Source organism: Cheilinus undulatus, linkage group 14, assembly GCF_018320785.1.
Source record: "Cheilinus undulatus linkage group 14, ASM1832078v1, whole genome shotgun sequence".
Taxonomy (NCBI): domain Eukaryota; kingdom Metazoa; phylum Chordata; class Actinopteri; order Labriformes; family Labridae; genus Cheilinus; species Cheilinus undulatus.
The window spans coordinates 33198849-33217118 of record NC_054878.1 but is presented as its reverse complement, the minus strand read 5'-3'; the positions used below and the strand labels follow the sequence as shown (position 1 = coordinate 33217118).

General features: G+C 38.6%; 1 protein-coding gene across 1 annotated transcript; it reads right to left on the bottom strand.

The window, feature by feature from the left end:
- Positions 1 to 363: 363 nt before the first annotated feature.
- Positions 364 to 17728, bottom strand: rbm25b (RNA binding motif protein 25b). The gene is made up of 17 exons (XM_041805221.1): positions 17577 to 17728; positions 16948 to 17048; positions 16621 to 16838; positions 15968 to 16025; positions 15612 to 15772; positions 15317 to 15502; positions 15135 to 15218; positions 12337 to 12608; positions 12006 to 12123; positions 11599 to 11688; positions 11208 to 11281; positions 10754 to 10904; positions 10116 to 10530; positions 5822 to 6117; positions 5555 to 5653; positions 5420 to 5467; positions 364 to 2447 (listed from the first exon to the last, which is right to left on the bottom strand). The coding sequence occupies exons 2-17, from the start codon at positions 17024 to 17026 to the stop codon at positions 2355 to 2357; spliced, it is 2442 nt and encodes an 813-aa protein (XP_041661155.1). The 5' UTR covers positions 17027 to 17048; positions 17577 to 17728; the 3' UTR covers positions 364 to 2354.
- Positions 17729 to 18270: the final 542 nt, after the last annotated feature.

Below are 18270 nucleotides of genomic sequence, written 5' to 3'. Positions count from 1 at the left end.
AAAAATATTGTCAATTAAGCAAAAATAAGTAACATAAAATAAGAGACTGCTTAAATATTCACCCCCATTAAAGTGACTGACCCAATTCAACAAAGACCTCAATCTGATTGAAAATTTGTGGCTGGACTTGAAAAGAGCTGCTCATGCCAGGCCCCCAAACAACCTGACGGAGCTTGAGCAGTTTTGCAAAGAAGAATGACTGAAACACATTACAGTGATGCAGCCAAAGGTGCATCTATTAAATACTGAACCCCTTTCAAGTCAGTGTTTATATATTTTAACCTACATGTTATTTTGATTGACATAACTTTGTAGAAATCTGTTTTCACTTTGACATTTAATAGGGTTTTTTTGTATTTCTTTTAGCAAAAAAGCCAATTATATTGGCCATGATTGTTTTTCTTTCAATAATCCTACATTTTATTTTGTGTTCCTGTGATAAAAAGTTGATTCCTCAAAATCTCAAGTAACTTGCCGTAAAATGCTGCGCACAAGACAAATTTGAAAAACTTTTTTAAATCTTAAAAGCTGGCTATGAGTTATAAACCAGAGGCTCTCAACTGGTCTAGCCTCATTACCCACCACCTCAATAAAGAATCGCATCCAGAGTTTCTAAAAATGCTGCAGTTTGGACCCAAGATGGAGCATGAGTGAGTCTTCACAAAGAGCAGGACAAAAATATTTTTAAAAGCTTGTTCACACATTTTATTCTACTCTGTTTCCTTGAGATCTCAAGAAATGAACATCATGGGAATTTCAGATTATTTTGATCTAAGAATATTAGATATGTCAGTCATGAGCTCAGAAAAATAACATTCACGAAAGTTGTCACATGTAGAGCTTTAAGGCATAAACTTTGGCAATTAATTTCCAGGCTCACATTAGGGACCTAATGAAGCCAGCTCTGTGACGCCGTTTCAGGTCCTGACCCATCAGTTGAGATTAAGAACCACTGCTTTAAAACAGCATAGGCCAATTTGCCAGTGTGAAATACTCAGACATGAGCCGTCATGACGTGTTGCTTGTGACTGATGCTGAAAATGAAAACTTTTTCACCTCAGAGTGAAACAACAGCTTATGATGTTTAATGAAAAACGCTGTTCAAGTAGGTTCAGGACAAGATCAGCAAAGACCACTTTGTCACTAAAATCAACACAAACCAACAGTTCCTGACAGAAGCTTTAAAGCAAGGCTTTGAAACTAGAAACGGCTGAGTAAGCTTGTTCCTGCAAGTGTTTATTAAACATTTAAGATAATTGCTCCACATTTAATTTGTCATCCTAGCTGAGACTGAATTAAATCATTAAGTCACTGTTTGATCCATGTGCCATGGCCTTGCTAATTATTTAATGAGTCTGTGCTGTTAAATGTTAATGACTGATTCAGTTCTATATCAATATGAGTTTAAATACAAGAACGAAAGAGTTTTTTGGTTGAAGTTCTCAAATTGGATCAAATCTAACTAGGGCCATGGTCTAAAAGTAACTTAAATATCAGTGATAGATTACAGAGGTAGGGAGAGTTAATAAGTGGTTCAAACGGTTATAAAAATCTGTTTTATTCAAATGTTCACCAATACAAAAACAAATGGAGATCATCTTTACAACTTCAAGACCAAAAGTTTCCTCTCCTGTTCTGAGCTCATTATCTTATAGTGGTTATGATGTGTTTTGAATGCGTGTGCTTTGACAGCAGGAGGATGTCACCACCCGAGATATTCAGTGGGTCTCGTCACATTTTAAATGACAAGGTGCTTTTTTTGAAATGGTCTGAGGGTGAGAGCATGCCGACACCACCATCAGGAATGTGGTACAGAGAATGTAGAGAGGGAGGACTTGACAGAAACTGGAGCTGAGTCCAAAACCCTGAATAAATAAACCTTAAAAAAAAATCACATCCTTGTATTTTGCATACTCTCAGATTTGTGTTCACTTAACACACCTGTCGATAATTTCAGGAGACTTTAACATAAATGTTAATTGTCTTAACCACTCCTGTAGAATGTGATGGTGAGTGTTTAAATCAAATATAGGAGCAAAAACACCTTATCCAGCAACACAACAGTGGTGTTTCTGTCAGCAGTCTCCTCAGAATTATTCATCACAGTCCAATAAGGATGTATACTGTATTTACACAAAAGCACACAGACACAGTCAGCACCTGCAAACAGAAAGGGGTGGTGAACGTAGCCTGAGTATGTTGAGAAGACAGAAATGTGACCTGAATGACTGATGTGAATCTGAGGATGATGAGGATCTGAAGTTACAGTTTGTTTGGGATGACACTGCGCTACACTATTTTACACAATGTTTGAGAAAAAGAATGTTTATCTTCGTTATGTGTGTAGTTTTTGCTTATTTCACCAGTCCGATCTTCTTTGCTTCAGTTTCATAAATGAGTAACCTCCACATCTTCACTATGAAGACTTCGGCTTCTTCATCAAGAACCTAAACGAGGAAACACAGGTTTATTGGGCATCACAAGAAGTTTGAGACATTTCTCAGTGGTTAAGGAATATAACTGCACCCAAAGGGATTATAATCAGAATTAAAACAAAACCAATCATCTCTGGGTTGTATCATATGTAGAAGACTTTCAACTTGTGGATAGCAAAATAGCAAGTACTGGTTTGCAGGTAGTCTTCATGCATTAAGCCTTTTCGAGGATTGCAATCGTGCAATCCCAAATTCCCACTGGGGGTCAGGAAGTGTACCTGGACTTGTACGCTGCAATTATCATCAAAGTATTTCTACGTATACATTAATTACAATCCCTACTCATTAAACTGAGAGTGATTTTTTTCTGCAGTGAGTCAGATTACTCAGCCAAATATGCTACAAATACTCTCTACTGTGAGGCACTGTAGCTAGCTTCTGTTTTAGTGCCAGTTTTCTTTCCTCCCTCCTTTGTCTTTATCTAATCCACATTTAAAAAGCCAAACTGGAACCAAATGAAGAGCTGTTTAGAAACAACACAACCAGCTCCACTGAGAAAAGCCAAATGATCTGGATCTTTAAGAGAGACCAATTTCCCATCACAATGAGTAAGACTGGATGGATATCAGATGAGGAAATGCGTGTTGGATCAAAGTTGACTGCTAAACCATGACAAAACCATACATAACCAAATTGAACCACTTTATAGAAATGGACCATACACCAGGGGGGTCTGACACTGCTTGTCCAGGCGTCAGATGGAGGCTTTTTAATTGGCATTCGGGGATAATGCCACAATAACACTCAAACTTTTTCTGCCTGAATATTTCACTACTTTGGGGACACAAAAGTGGCTTAAGAATGAGTTTTTAATTTCACGCTTTGAACACTTGGCATGGTTGTAAACAGCTCAAACATGGTCTTTTTGGTAGCATCTCTAGATAGAAATCACTACTTAAAGTAGAGTTCTCCAACATCATCTGCAAAGAACCTATTGTTTCAAACTTTTACAGAGTGACAGCAATATATCTTGAGTTAATTCTCAAATAGTTAACATAGGCAGAGGATAGGGGGAATTTGTTTTTTCTTGGTCACAGAGCGGTGAACAAGGCTTTCCACACACACCAGCTGTCAAACAGCCTTAGTCACTAAATCACAGTTTGGCTACCTGTTGTTGACTTAATATTGTTTGACTTACAAGTTGCAACTTACTTTAACAATACATTTTAGAAGCGGTGACCTCCATTAAAATCATTTCATCTAAGCGATAGATGCCCATACACCTCTGTCCACCCCACCCAATAGTGAGAGACAACGGAAACACAGGAGCAATCGTGCCTCTAAATCCCCTTAGCAGGCTACTTTTTTTCCTACTGGCTGACTAATCCATGTCTGTGGATGAGGAAATGTCATTCCGATATTCTTGCATGTCGACAAGTAGATTTGATGAATTCGTTAATCGTCTGCAGCAGGGTTCCTACATGCTTTAAAAAAAATAAAAAATAAAAAAAATAAAACTTTTACAGACCTTTTTAAGACCTGAATGGAGAAACTTAACACCACTTTTAATGCAATAAATGGTCAAAAATGAAAGGCATATGAGATTTCTTGGTATACTAGACCAGGGCTCAAACTTCTGATTTAATGAGCTGTTTTTGACATGTGAAATGGTACAGGGCAAGGATTTTTTTTTTGGCCATAAAACGCTCAAATTTGATGATTACTGTCACATTTAATGGATTGATTTTATCAATATGTCGTATACTGATATTTTTCTTTATCAGTAGCAGATCTTCTGATATTTTGCAGGTGTGCTGAGCTTATAGTCGGCGACCTGGTAGCCCAGATGTTAGAGAACTGGACTAGTGTTTCACAGCAGGACAGAGTGTATTTGATCACAGTGATCTAGATATGAAAGAGGGGACTGGGGTTCTCTGCCAGGACATTTAGAACAACCATCACTGAATTCTGATGTACAGTTATGCAACAAATTGTGGAGGAAGCTGTTTAGAATCATACAGGGATGGCTACAAAACTTTATTTGGAGAAGAATAAGACTTAAGACCTCTCACTGGTAAAATTCAGACTTTGAAGGCCTTTAACATGCAATTTAAGACTTTTCAAGAATCTCCAGGAACCCTGTGCAGCCATTTATCACACACCAAAGTACACAAAATATGCATGTAGGCATTAATAAGGTGACCAGCAGTCCCATTGGTTGCACAGCAAAAATATCACGGGGCTTGCCGCTGTGGCTTCTATATAGGATCAGGGCTAAATGGACTTGCATAGATTTGACAAAGACGTATAAATTTGGCATGAAAAATACTGGCTAACATTTTTCCCTTTAATTTATATAATATCAAACTAAATCTCTTCAGAGTTTGACCTGAGGACAGTTACAGATTTCATCAGAATATGAGAAACAAAGATGGGAAATGTTAAGCAGATTTATCAGTGATGAAAGTAACCATTAGTGTCAGCACTGAGGATTAGTCTGTCTAGTGTCCTCCTGTTAAGTAAAAAAAATGTGGAAATTTGCAAGTATAAATGGTTTAAAGTCTAGTTTTGCATACGGTTTGTCTGCTAAAGGGACTCCTTAAGTTTTTCATTGTAGCATGATTGAAAAAGTGAGGCTGCAATTTCACTCATTTAAGAAGCTAGATGTAGGAAGTGCTGATATTTCAATAGTAAAATGATCAATGACCAACTAATAATAAAAAAAAAACTGGGAGATTAATTATGAATCTAATTATATAACTAGATTTTTGTATCAACTACATATCTTGCCGAGTGGGTGGTGATTTCTAAGCCAAATGTAACGCTAACTTTTCCTAATTAGGGGGATGGTTTGAGGGAGACAATTCTGATGTGGTTAATAGGAAAAGTTAATAGTACCATCACATTAGCAATAGTCATTATGAAGGCAAAAAATGAAGAGAGAAGATACTGGTAGAGGCTTATCTTTCCAGTACATTACTCACCATGGCAACATCATCCAAGATACTCTGTGGCATACTGTGAGCCATCACCTGGGAAACCAAAAATATCACATTCATCTCATGTTTCACTTCTTCAGTCTTAATTAACTAAATGTGCAGACACAAAAGATCACTTACCTTAGAGCAGACAAAGTCCACTAACGTTGGCTCCTCCTCCCCGATGTACTCGATGATCTTTTTATTGATCCACGGCCGAACACGTCGCTCCATTAATGTCTAAAAAAAAAAAGGACAACACGTTTTGTTTAGGAAGAGTTGAAAGTCTGCAACATTGCTCTTTTCATGCAGCAGATTTAGTTAAGATATAGCATAGTGATCACCCATTAGGCCACATAAATGGTTAATATTCAAATCAAAGTGATATATTCTCCCTGGTCTCCTCACCGTGTCCACCATGGACCAGTCGAGTGGGTAGGAGAACAGTTCAGGCTTCGCTGTGGGAATCTTTTCTATCAGACTCTTGATGTGTTTCCGTTTCTCCTCTGAGTTGGCCCCCTTTATGCTGGAGAGACCGGCTCCATCCACCCCAAGGCTTTTGTCATCATCATAGTCAAGGGGCACCAGCTTCCTCTTGCGAGGCTGCTCATCTGCCTCCTCATCATCGAACTTGTCAAAGACACTGTCCACAGGCAGCTTCTTCCTCTTCCCTGTGTTGGGCTGACTGGGGCTTCCTGTGGCACCTGAAAAAAATCATAATTACAGTTCAGTCTTCAATTTATGCAGATAAAATAACTTGTTCTGCATTGAATAAATATATATAAATAGCATTTATATTTCCTTTTAAATTTTATGGCAGGGCTGCTTGATCATGGCAACAGTCATAGTTACAGTATTTTAAACCAAAACAGATATTGCGGTATTAAACAGTTAACTTTGCAACCTCTGCATCACATGCATTTATCAAACATTCTGAACAACACGAGCATAAACTAATAATACATATCAATAATAAATAAATTACTCTTGTGGCCAAAATACAACAAAAAACATGACAAAACCTGTAGACAAAGTGAACACAACACAGCAAGTTATTGATAGAGCTCAACAATTGTGTTTTCATGATAATAAAAATAATAATAATACATTTTATTTAAGGGCGTCTTTCATGACACTCAAGGTCACCTTACAAAAAGTACACAAAAGTGCATTAAAACAGGCATAAAATCAGGAATAAAAAGAAACATTAATATAATAGACATTGCAAAAGATCAGAGGAGTAGGGGAGTTTGAACAGATGGGTTTTGAGTCTGATCATGGGAATTCAAAATTGTTAATAAAATTTAAACAACTGCTCAGCACTAATTTGCAATTATAATAAAGTACAAAATTTTGGCAAACCCAGTGGGCCAAACGCTACCATTCATCTCTTCAGTGATTTTGTCCTCTACATGTGTGGGTATAATCTTTTAATAATAAGCTCAACCAGCTCTCTTTTAACAGTAGATTTTTCCAGTCTTTAACAATCTTTGCTGTGGAAAATGTTTTTTTAAAGCCATCTGTAGGAATGGGCAGTTTTTATTGTTTTATAAACCACATTGTACAAGAAGTAAAACCAAGTACTTTACACCTCTGCAGATGTTTCATTCAATCCTTTCACAAAATGCTTCAAGGGAAAAAATCCTGGTTATCAATCACAGGGACACTTGAAGTAATTTATAGTTGCAAAATTGTTTTACAACTTTGCTGGTAAATTAAGTTACATCAGGGCAGAGGATCAAATTGGAGTTTTGTCTCTTGTTTCCTCTTCTTCCTCTGCGACCAAGTGTACCCTTTTCCTTCCTTGCCTCAAGATTATTTGAGCACTATTAATCTAAACCAATTACCAGACAGGTTCTAGGAGTGTGAAGTCATGTCCCATGTGCTTTTACAGATAAAGATTGGCCATAAATATTTGTTTTCCCCTTATACAACAATGGTGAGCTCTGTCCGATGCAGCTTCACTCTGCAGGAAGCTTATAAAAAATTCTATGACTTTAGCGCCCAAAACAACTAACAACTACCAATTATCTCAATCTAGATATTTCACAAAAAGGGGTTGCCATAAGATTCAATGTTTTAAAAACTTGATGGTTTAAACATTGCCAAATGTTGCTACTGCAGCACATATGGTCATTGGCAATAAACTTGATATATAACTACTGTTTTTACCCCCCAAAAGAAGGACTATAGTGTTTGATGGTGGACAAGACCATAGCCTGATGCCGTAGGGCCAAGCCATCACTTGTGTGAGAGTGTGTACAAATAGCATGCCTATTTTTAACAGGTTTGTTGTTTTGGCTTACATCATTATCAGGAGTTCTGTCATCACCTTTGTAACACTTTCACACTCAGACAGTGTGTGCTGCTGCTATAAATGGACACACACTTTTTAGATATTTGATATAAATTAGGGGTGTAAATCACCAGTTTCATCCCGATACGATACATTATTGATATTTTGGACACCAATACGATATTTTCTGATATCACAAAATTTGCCAAGATAGGATTTCGATTTGATTCAATATGGGGCCCAGGATCAATGTCAGGCGATTTTATGCAAAAGTTTCACGTAGTTACAGAAAAAAACATTTCTGCAATTAAATTACAGACAGGTCTCTGTATTTGATAAAAATATCTCTTTAATAAAAACAACAAAGACCTGACAACCTTTTAATTAGGAACACAACTATGAATATTTGTGTTAAAACATGTTGATTTAAAACAGCAAACATTTTCAGTGCCAAACGTTTTTATTTCCTCAAATCCTCAGATCACTCTAAAGCACCAATATGGACTTTTTCTGCAACCCTTTATAATAATGATCAAAATGTTTGGCCTGTGTTCCCATTTTAGTTTTTTTTTTTCTTAAACTTATTTACACACATGTGGACTTTAACATACATTTCTGCTCTATATCAGCCCTTCATACTTTACACAGGGGCCTATTAATGTGGCAGATAGCTCATTTTTGTAGTTTATTACCTCCACCAAGGAGGTTATGTGATCGGCAGGGTTTGTAAGTTAATTTGTTTGTTAGCAACATAACTCAAAAAGATATGGACGGATTTTCATGAAAATTTCAGGAAATGTCAGAAATGGCATAAGGAAGAACTGGTTCGATTTTGGGAGTGATCCAGATCACTGCTGGATCCAGGAATTTTTTTAAGTATTCCATACTATTGGGAGATAGGGCTAATGGCGGAGGTCTGCACTCTCCGAGTGCTTTTCTAGTTCATCTTATGAGATTAAAATGAGGTAAAATACGGGGCATATAATGTTATAGTGACGAATTTTTATTTTTTATTTATTGCTACCTTGATCTTAATAAATGGAGGGTTTAGACTGGAGCAAAATTTTATTTTAAAAGACGCTCTTGTGATGAGCAGCCTCATAACAAGAGCTGGAGGGGTATGAAGAGAGCAGCTGTCCTGCTTGAACCACGTTAAGTTTGGACAGCTTATATTTTCAATATAAATCTAACGTGAGTCAGTGAAATAAAATCAGTGTATCAAAGGAGACATGCGGCAGTGGACTTTTCCCTCTCTGTGTATCTGCTTTCTGCTGCAGACAGCACTCGTACTACCTCAGCCATAATGAGTGGAGCGTTTTCAGTGAACCATCTCATAGGTGGATATATATGGATAAAGATGAAGAAGTAGTCGGCAAACTAAGGGGAGAGAACCGTCCTGCAGTAGCCTCTGTCTGAAATCTGTCCACACAGCCGAGAGAGGAGGGGAAATCCTCTTTCCCTCAGCTGCAAAACTTTAAGCCACTGCTGCTAGTTAGCTAGCTTGCAGCCAGCTTGTTGGGGACGCTGCTTGGGGCGGAAACTGTCAACAGGCATGCGGGGGGGGGGGGGGTTCAAAATAAACAGGTGGCTTGAAGCATCTATTTAGATCAATGTTTTGAATTTCCATCGATCTGATTGGATCATCAATCAACCAATCGATATACATAGAGGAATCGTTACACCTCTAATAAATATGTGACCATTGCACAATACTTTCTTCACGTCAGTAATTAAAGCAATAGTATGTCTATTTCTGATTCCCTGTGGATGATATGACTGTATTACCACCTAACCGTAGCCATTTCTGCACCATGTAGCTGAAGACTTAATGACAGTGTTATCAGGCATTAAAAATTTCTTAACAGATAAAAATAAATCTTGAGGCCGACTAGCTTCTTTGTATTGTACGTCAGAAAATATGAATCAGTAATAATTTTAGTCTGATTCATAACCAGCTAAAAAAATTATACATGAGGTTTAATATCTTATTTCCCCTCACATACACAGGAATTATACGTTCTCTCTAACAGGAGGTTTTTTGTGAACTGACATTTTACTTCTGATATGCAGTGGCCCCTTTCTACCTCCTCTAGGCCTCTTACAGTAAGCAGGTCTAAGTCTTCTATACTCCTTAGAATTTTTGGGAGGAGGAAATAAAGAAAACTTTATTCTTTATCAAGCTGGATGATAGTATGTGTAGAAAGAGAGCTGGTCTATTGTGAGGTAGGTGGTTGTATAAATTACAAAACCTAAATTAAAGGATGTCACATCATGCATTGTACTGACAAAAGATGCATGCATGAGTATTTCTCTGTTTGGTTCTGACACTGAAGTTAGAAAAAAGCATTTTCTTTATAATTACACATGTAAGAGCCAAAAATCTGGTGCATCCTCTTTCAAACTCACCCAGTTTGAGACTGAGGCCGATCTTTGGCCGGTGCTCCTCCTGCGGCAGTGCCTCAGGGGGCGAGTTCTCATGGGGGATGATGATGCCGCAGGGGGACTCCTCTCCCGGTGTGTTTGGGGACACATTACCACTGGCCGATGACACTGAGGGTGCTGCTGTGATTGGCCGCATTGTTGGCTTCAAGCAAGGTTTCACATCAGGGTTATCTTCATCATTGTCATAATCATCATCCTCGCCCTCCTCCACCTCATCATCTGAGTGGGCGGGCCTTGATCTGGACTCTCCTCTGTCCTGGTGGTCCTGTCGGCGGTCTCTGTGGTCTCTTGAACCCCTGTGGCGTTCCCGTTCCACTACGGGCTCTGGCTCTTGGATGATGGGAGGTTGTCTGAGACGCTCCTCCTCTTCCTCCTCCATCTGCACCAATAAGAGGCAGAAATGAAGAAGATTAACACCCAATCACAGTGTTAAGCAGTAAAGAAGGTCAGCAGACAATGAAAGCAGGATAACACAGAAGTGTAGAGCTGCAGAGAGATTCAGATGATAAAGTGACCTTCACAAAGAGAACACAGAGCATGCTCACTCACTGCACACATGCAAACGCACAAAGACACAATATTACAGTCACAGAGGGGCATACCCTGCGTAGCTCTGCGTCTGGGTTTGGATGTCCCTCGTCTAGCAGCCTCTGTCTGATCTCCTCCAGCTCCTCCTTCTCTCTCTTCCTGTCACGCTCGTCCGCTTCCATCTCCTTCTCTCGGTCTCTGAGTCGCTTCTGCAGCGCACTGCCCCTAGGGGCCACACCAGAAATTACAGTGTTCAGAACAATAGCCACAGCAGCAGTGCTGCATTTGCTGCTAGTCAGATCTGGGTCACAGCATGTGCTGCGTCTGTCTTCATCGTTTATACATGTGCAGATGCCTCAGGCTCAGATATGTCAGGCAGCACAAAAATTAATGATTCAAAAGGCTTTTTTTTGCATTTTGGATCAAAAACTTATTTCAACCATCTATATTATTTCGTATTTATCTTGTTTTACAATATCCCTGCCCTGAGTGGAGACAGCACTACAGGATATTTCTTTAGTAGCTCACCTGTAGTACTTGGGGTCATCTCGTTCATCATCATAGTCTTCAAGAAACTCTTTTAACCGTTTGCCTTCCTTAACCTGAAGTACAAAAGACCAAGTGTAAGATATTATTATCCCCTTCACATATCATCTGACTAATTGAACAGCATCACACAAATATAAAAAATGCATAAAAAGCTTTGCCTTGGCATCACAAAACAGGCATGTCTAATAATGCTTTCTGGTTTATAAAACAAAAAGCCCTTTAATACATTATGCAGAGAAAATGAAAGCAAGAAATTAAGTTTGCCACATTTAAATGGGTACAATAATGACTTTTTTTAATGAGTACAATGGGGAGCATTCAAAGTTAAACAGAGTGCCTCTCTGAACAGGGTGTCTTCATTTTATCTCACCATTTCACGCCGGCGTTCATCTTCTCTTTCAGACTCCTTGGCATAATCCCGTGCCTTCTTCCTCTCCCTGAGCTCCCAGTTTTTTAGACGCTGTAATTACAATAGTGGCAGATTAGCCACAATCAAAAACACATAAGATCCATCCACAGAGGCAAAAATCAAACTTTTTTTTCCACATATAGGTTATAAATACCCAGATATGTCTGAAACACCATAGTTTTTACTCAGACCTACAATTGATCTTTTATCTTATCATTTGGGGGATTAAAGACATTTTAAGGATGACAGAATAAGAACACAGAGCAAAATCATATGGTGTGTATTATTCTGAAATTAAATATATATATACAGCATGAAGAATAGAGTGGTAATGCTACCAGCCAAGGCGTTTTCCCAGCCTTTCATACCTCCTGATAGGCTGCTTCTTTGTCTCTGAGCTTCCTCTCCAGCTTCCTGCGTTCATATGCCTCTTCTTCATCCTCTTGGTCTCGTTTCTTTTCTCTGTCTCTGTCGCGACTCACCTCTCTGCAAAAAAGGTATGAATTAAGGATTATTCTTGCATCAAAGAAGTGATCAACTGAAACGTTGAGTTTTTCTTGTACATCAAAAATTAAATATGTTTATCAAGCAATGTCTAAAACTGCTCGAGTTTAATTAGTCAGGATAAATAAAACACCTTTGTATGTTAGAGTTTTAACCAATCACATTTTGAGATGAACATTTGGTCAAGTTCTTCACCTGGATCTGCTGCGGTCAGGGCTCCTGTCACGGCTTCTGTCCCTCTCCCATTCTCGGTCTCGCTCCCTCTCTCTTGTCCTGCGGTCACGGTCCTTGTCTCTGTCTCTCTCCCGCTCTCGCTCCCTTTCCCTCTCTCGTTCCCGCTCCCGTTCCTTCTCCCTCTCACGGTCTCGCCGCTCTCGTTCCCGCTCCCGTTCCTTTTCCCGCTCCCTCCTCTCCCGCTCAAACTCCAGCCGCTCCTTCTCCCGCTTGTCCTTCTCTTCTTCTAGTTTCTGTAGAGCAAAACACAGACAGGTTCAGCCAATGCCACGAGAGACCAAGTGAGTCTTTGCAGGCAATTTTCTACCGTGCACAGATCAAGTGGTTTCCAGACTGTTTAAAGGGGTTTCATACAAGAGCATGCCCTAAACTTATCAGTGCAAAGCTTGTAAGAGAAGCTAGAATCCTAAGTGGGAAAACCTGAAACATCAAAAGGCTCTCCCTCACAGAGAGACAGCTTCTTCATCTCTTTATGTTTGAGTCACTGATTGTCTTTCTTGCTTTAAACTGGCAGTAGTTATCTACCAATTCGCAAAAATGTAGCTGGAAACCACTTTAAATGGTAAATACGATCTGTGAAACATGTTCAACTTGAGGTATTCATAATGAGAAAAAGGCGCTGCAAAAGACAATGCTTTTTCTCTTCTTAAGAGCCCTCCTCTCAGAACAAGGAAATAAAAACAGAAAACAGGCGTCAGTCTTTTGTTGAACTAGTTGTTTGTGACTTACAGGTGTTGAACTACGGACTCAGCCCTTCGCTGCCCCTACAAGCCTTTTTAGTTAGGCCTGGGAGGAAAGCAGGTCACACGTATACAAGGGAAAAACGTTATGGGATTCTGTCTTGCTTTAGCATCATCATCATCATCATAAAAACAACATCCTTTACTTCATTAAATAACATTTGGTACAGTGTTTAATCAACAAATGAACATTATCAACATCAGTTACATTTCTGTACAGATAATGAAATTGTAGAAGCGGTCTTACCCCTGCAGGACTCTTCAGTAGCTCTTCATGACTTTTTCAGACAAACACACGCACACAGACATATTCTGCCTTTATGGTTATTACACACAAGGCTTTCGATGTAATTTTGCATTGTGTATTCACAATACTGAATACAAACAAAACTTATTACTGTAGCTATAGAACTAATGTTGTTTTTTCCAGTGTAAAAGCACAATCAATTTAGTTATTTTGTAAACTGATGAACTCTCACTTAATCAGGAGGTCAAAAAAAGCCCAGGGTGTAATGCAGCTCAAAAGAAGAAACCCTATCACATGAGAAAGGTGAAAGATATTAGCCAAAATTTTAGATCTAAATCAGCTGAAACTGATAAATCTTTATGGTTTTCTTTCACTATCATTATTTTTTTATCCTTTCTTACTTACCTCTGAGGAGGGCTGGCTACCGAGGCTGGCTAGGTAAATACTTGACTGATGCACACTATCTAACAACACTCAACTTTTATGTTGTTCAGTTAGACAGAAAAAATACTACTCACTATGTACATAGTCATTATTATTTATCTGTATCTGTTGTTTGAAGCTGTTTGAAGGATAGTTTTAGTCAATCTAATTACTGTAAGCCTAAACAATAAATTGAAGGTGAAAACAGCACTGGTATTTTCCTTGCCATTGCCAACATTTTTGTTACAATCAAATCACTGTATAATCTTGAATTTGTGCAGGACTGATTTCTTTCAGTTTGATCTGACTTTAGACCGGGTTCCAGAGCTTCATTTGTTCAAATGTCTTTTCATATACAAAATGTATATTAATGCAGAGTTATATTAAACAGGTACATGAACTGATTAGTGGGGTCTATCTTGCAGAATAGAAAAAAGGCAGAGAAAGAAAGACATGATGGAGAGCTGAAGATGGAGGATAGAAACAACGCACACAGAGGGCACTTACCTTGTCAGTCTTCAGATCAGCTTGCTGCTGTGGAGAGGGCGCCCCCCTGCGCTAGCATCATAAAAAGCTACAGCCAAAGTCACTGCAGTGGTTATTGACAGAGTCCTTGTGCTTCAACATGAACATCATCAGACAGAACATCATTTAAAGAGGACTCGCACAGGTTCACTGACTCCCAAGCTTTCAGGGTACCACCAATAAAGTGACAAAATGAAGATTAAAGGGGGGGGTATTTTTGTTGGCAGGACAGAGCATCATAACCCACCAGCCCACAGAAAGTGCAGTCCAGTTGCCCCTATGCAAGCCCTCAAGAGGGGGGCGCCCAGTATATGTATAAAGTAAATAAAGGCTGATACTTACATCCTATCCTCGTAACTTTTTCCAAAGCTCTGAGATTCATCTTGCTTTAGTCACCATATGATCACTATCATAATGGTGGGGTTTAATGAATAGATTAGCTTTTAAGTAACTTTACATCGTCTCCATGCATTTTTGTGTGATGAATGAAGAATGGATGTATAATATTCACACCTAAGTAGTTTCACTACGGTGGTCAAAGGTGTCAATCAGGCCTGAGAAAGGTGACAAAAATTCTAGCTGTCTGCCTACTTGTGGTGTCTGAGCATTGAAAATGAAACATTTCATATAATAAGGGGCAATTAAGATGTCTGGTGGTGAAAATTTAGGGACAGCCAATTCGTAGCGCAGTATGCATGTTACTGAGAGCAAAAAAAGCTGGGTAAATGTGTAGACTAAATGTGCAAGCACTAGGAGTGAACTATATAAGCAGCTGCTGTCCAAAACCTGGAATATCAACTACAAGATCAAAAGAGCTACTTTACCTTGTGGGTGTCTCGAAATTTACTAATCTCTCTGGAGATCAGGTCTCTCTTGTCCTCCTCCATGTCAATTGTGTTGATGTCATCCTAAAGAGGAAAAAAATATAAGTATATATTCTACAAGCAGAAAAAAAGAATAATGTTTCTTAATAAAAGTTAATGTGGAGTCAATTAAACTGTAGTACCTCCTCTTTTTTCTCTTTTTTCCTCTTTCTTCGCTGAGAGTCCTCATCTGTTGAAGGTGCGTTGAGCTCTGCAGCATATTCCCTCATCAGTCCATCAATAGCACCTTTGACGATCTGATCCTTCTTCTTTGTTTCCTCATCTAGAACCTCCTCTTCATCATCACCTCCATCCTCAGCCTTATTATTCTGTCAATGGAAATACCAAAAACCTATCTTAGTGATGGTTTCAATTGTCTTACTTAGTCATTGCAAGACTCAAACTGTGATCAAAGTCAAAACATTAACTGATTTATACCCCATTGGCAGTCTTTTTCTTAGCCTTCCACTCGTCCAGCTGAGCTTTAGTTTTGGCATCCACCTTCACTAATAGATTCTTGTCTCCAATCTGAAGATCATGAAGCAGCCGAAGGGCTCGCAGTGTGGACTCTGGCTCCTTGTACTCGCAAAACCCAAAAGCTGCAAGATATATTGAAATATAAACTGACATGAAGTCCATATATCACATGTGTTTTAGCACAATAAGATGTAAAACTGTAATCTTAAACAAGCTTCAGTGAAACAATCTTGCTAATATAGGAACCATCATTCAAACTAACTCAAGAAGAAGTATTTCCTGTACTACTGATGCTCAGTGAGTGTATTATGAATTACCTTGAAGCTTGCCAGATGCTCCTTGAACCCTCTTCCAACTCAGAACAATCCCGCATTTCTAGGACATAAACATAAAGGGTGGAAGAGGTCAGGACTTTAGTGGAAAATCCCCTCAAAGAATTTAGTTTCAGAGTGGTTACCAAACAATTTTAGACCAAATTTCCAGACATTCGCATATGTGGCTTTACCATTAGGGATGCACAAATTATCAGTATTGGCAGATATTATCTCAAAGAGTGAATGATCAGTATCAGTGGATGGGAAAATGTCTGCCAATATTGATAATTGATATCTTGACTATAATAATCTGTCTATTTTGGCAGTAAATGTTAGCTGTACAAAAAACTAAGTTATTGGAGTTTGAGGCTGGATCAACAGACCCACACCAGTAAGTTTTTCTTTCTATATTCATGATTGCTCCTTACACTTTAAGTGTGTTTTAAGGACTGAAGTTGTAGGTATGAACTACACTTAAATACAGGTATCTATATCTGTATATGCCGAAATCCAATATTGTGCATCCCTAATCACTATATGCAAAGTGATTTTTTTTCTTTGAGTGTTGCTTTTAAGATATACTAGACCAAAACACCTGTTGTAAATTAAACATGAAGGTGCTATATTTGAACATTTGCACATTTCTCTGCACTTACAGCAAGCAGCTGTCTGATCAGCATATCTGAAGCTTTTTCTGATATGTTCCCCACAAACACTGTGGTGGTAGGTCCACTGCTCTCGTCGTTGTCCTTGGCTCGCTGAGGAGCAATATCCTTCTTATGGACTGGAGGCTTACTAACCACGGGCACAGAGGGAACCATCACTGCTGGGGTGGAGGTCATGATGCCCACATGAACTGGGATCATTGGTGTGCCTAAATCAGCCAAAAGGAAGTGTAAATCGGTAAGTAACCACACAGACAAAATTAAAGTGTTTACTACATTATATTAAGCCGTGTTACTTGAGGACAGGTGGTTGCTTACCTGAGGGGAAACCTGCATATTGTGGAGGTATCCCAGGTGGGGGCAACAGCGGCCGATTTAGGTGAGGGGGGAAGGACATTCTGGATGAAAACTGAACCGACCTGATAAAGAGAAAGACATTTTAATGGCAGGCTATATATGGATAAAACGTTAAACTAACACTTGATGTAGGAGCGTCCAACACAGTTAATCAACAAAAGACTGACACTTAAAAAGTATTGGGTCGTTTTCCTCTTCGCATAAACTGACGTTTCAATGATTTCAAATTTGAAATCGATTTCGGTCTTGCTACCCTTACGTAGCACTACTACAAGTTGACGTAGCTTCATGGAAAAAGCTCACTGACTGAATATAGTAAAGCATCAAGGCTAGACTACCGGTTTATTGATATATTAGTTCATTATGGTATATCTAAACAAGTCGAGCCGTATTGAAGTAACCGAAAAAATAGCGGCTTAGTTAGCCAAAGCTAGCATTAAGCACGCTATAGCCATACGTTACCCCGGCAAGGCTAACTCAGAATAAGCTATCGTTAGCTAGAGCTGGTTTTACGGAACAACCAAAAACTCACATAAATTCCCTAAATATGAATTTTGGAATGAACACTTAAAACTTAAATATGTACATACCTCAAACAAGGTGGCGTATAAAGTTATAAAAGCTGCAACTTGACGGTAAGTAATAATTAAAATTCTTTGTAACGTTCCGAATGTTTGATTAGCACGCTGGCTAGTCACGGGCCTTCAAAAACATTGACGCAAGCGCTTTACGTACCAGACTACAGGCGCGCTTGCTTTGTTTGTCAGGACGGGGCTGCTGGACGGAGCTGCGAGGTGGAAAATAAACTCCTTGCTGGGACTATTCTTGTACAGTGCAGTCAGTGCGGGACTTAATGGATGTTAAAAATCAATGATAATTCTCTGCCATGCATATAATGTATGACAGGGTTTCCCGTGTATTTTTTATATTAGAAATATCAGTATTTATTACGGAGAAAATAAATGCCTGGATTTGAAGGAAAAACTGAAATTTAAGGACTTTAAATGAATAGAACTTGACTAAATAAAAAAGGCTATCCCTCCTTCATAGTTCTGTGGTTGATCATATATGTAAATATACTATTTATTTCACAAATTCTACTGTATATGATGTATCATTTTTGTTCTTTAGGTAATCTAAAGTTTACTTTTAAACCATGTGTACTTTCTTATTAATATTTGTATTGATTTATAGAAAACAAATATTGCACATTTTTACATGTACATCTATATGTTATTGTTTTATAGTTATTACTACTGTTAGATATTATCATTGTTCACTATT

What these genes read in the sequence shown, in the direction of transcription:
- rbm25b (XM_041805221.1), bottom strand. Translation starts at nt 17,026, where the DNA reads ATGTCCTTCCCCCCTCACCTAAATCGGCCGCTGTTGCCCCCACCTGGG. An exon ending in AAGAAGCAGCCTATCAGGAG is followed by an intron (nt 11,689 to 12,005) that starts GTATGAAAGGCT and finishes TTGTAATTACAG; the next exon opens with CGTCTAAAAAACTGGGAGCT. An exon ending in ATGAACGCCGGCGTGAAATG is followed by an intron (nt 11,282 to 11,598) that starts GTGAGATAAAAT and finishes TTTGTACTTCAG; the next exon opens with GTTAAGGAAGGCAAACGGTT.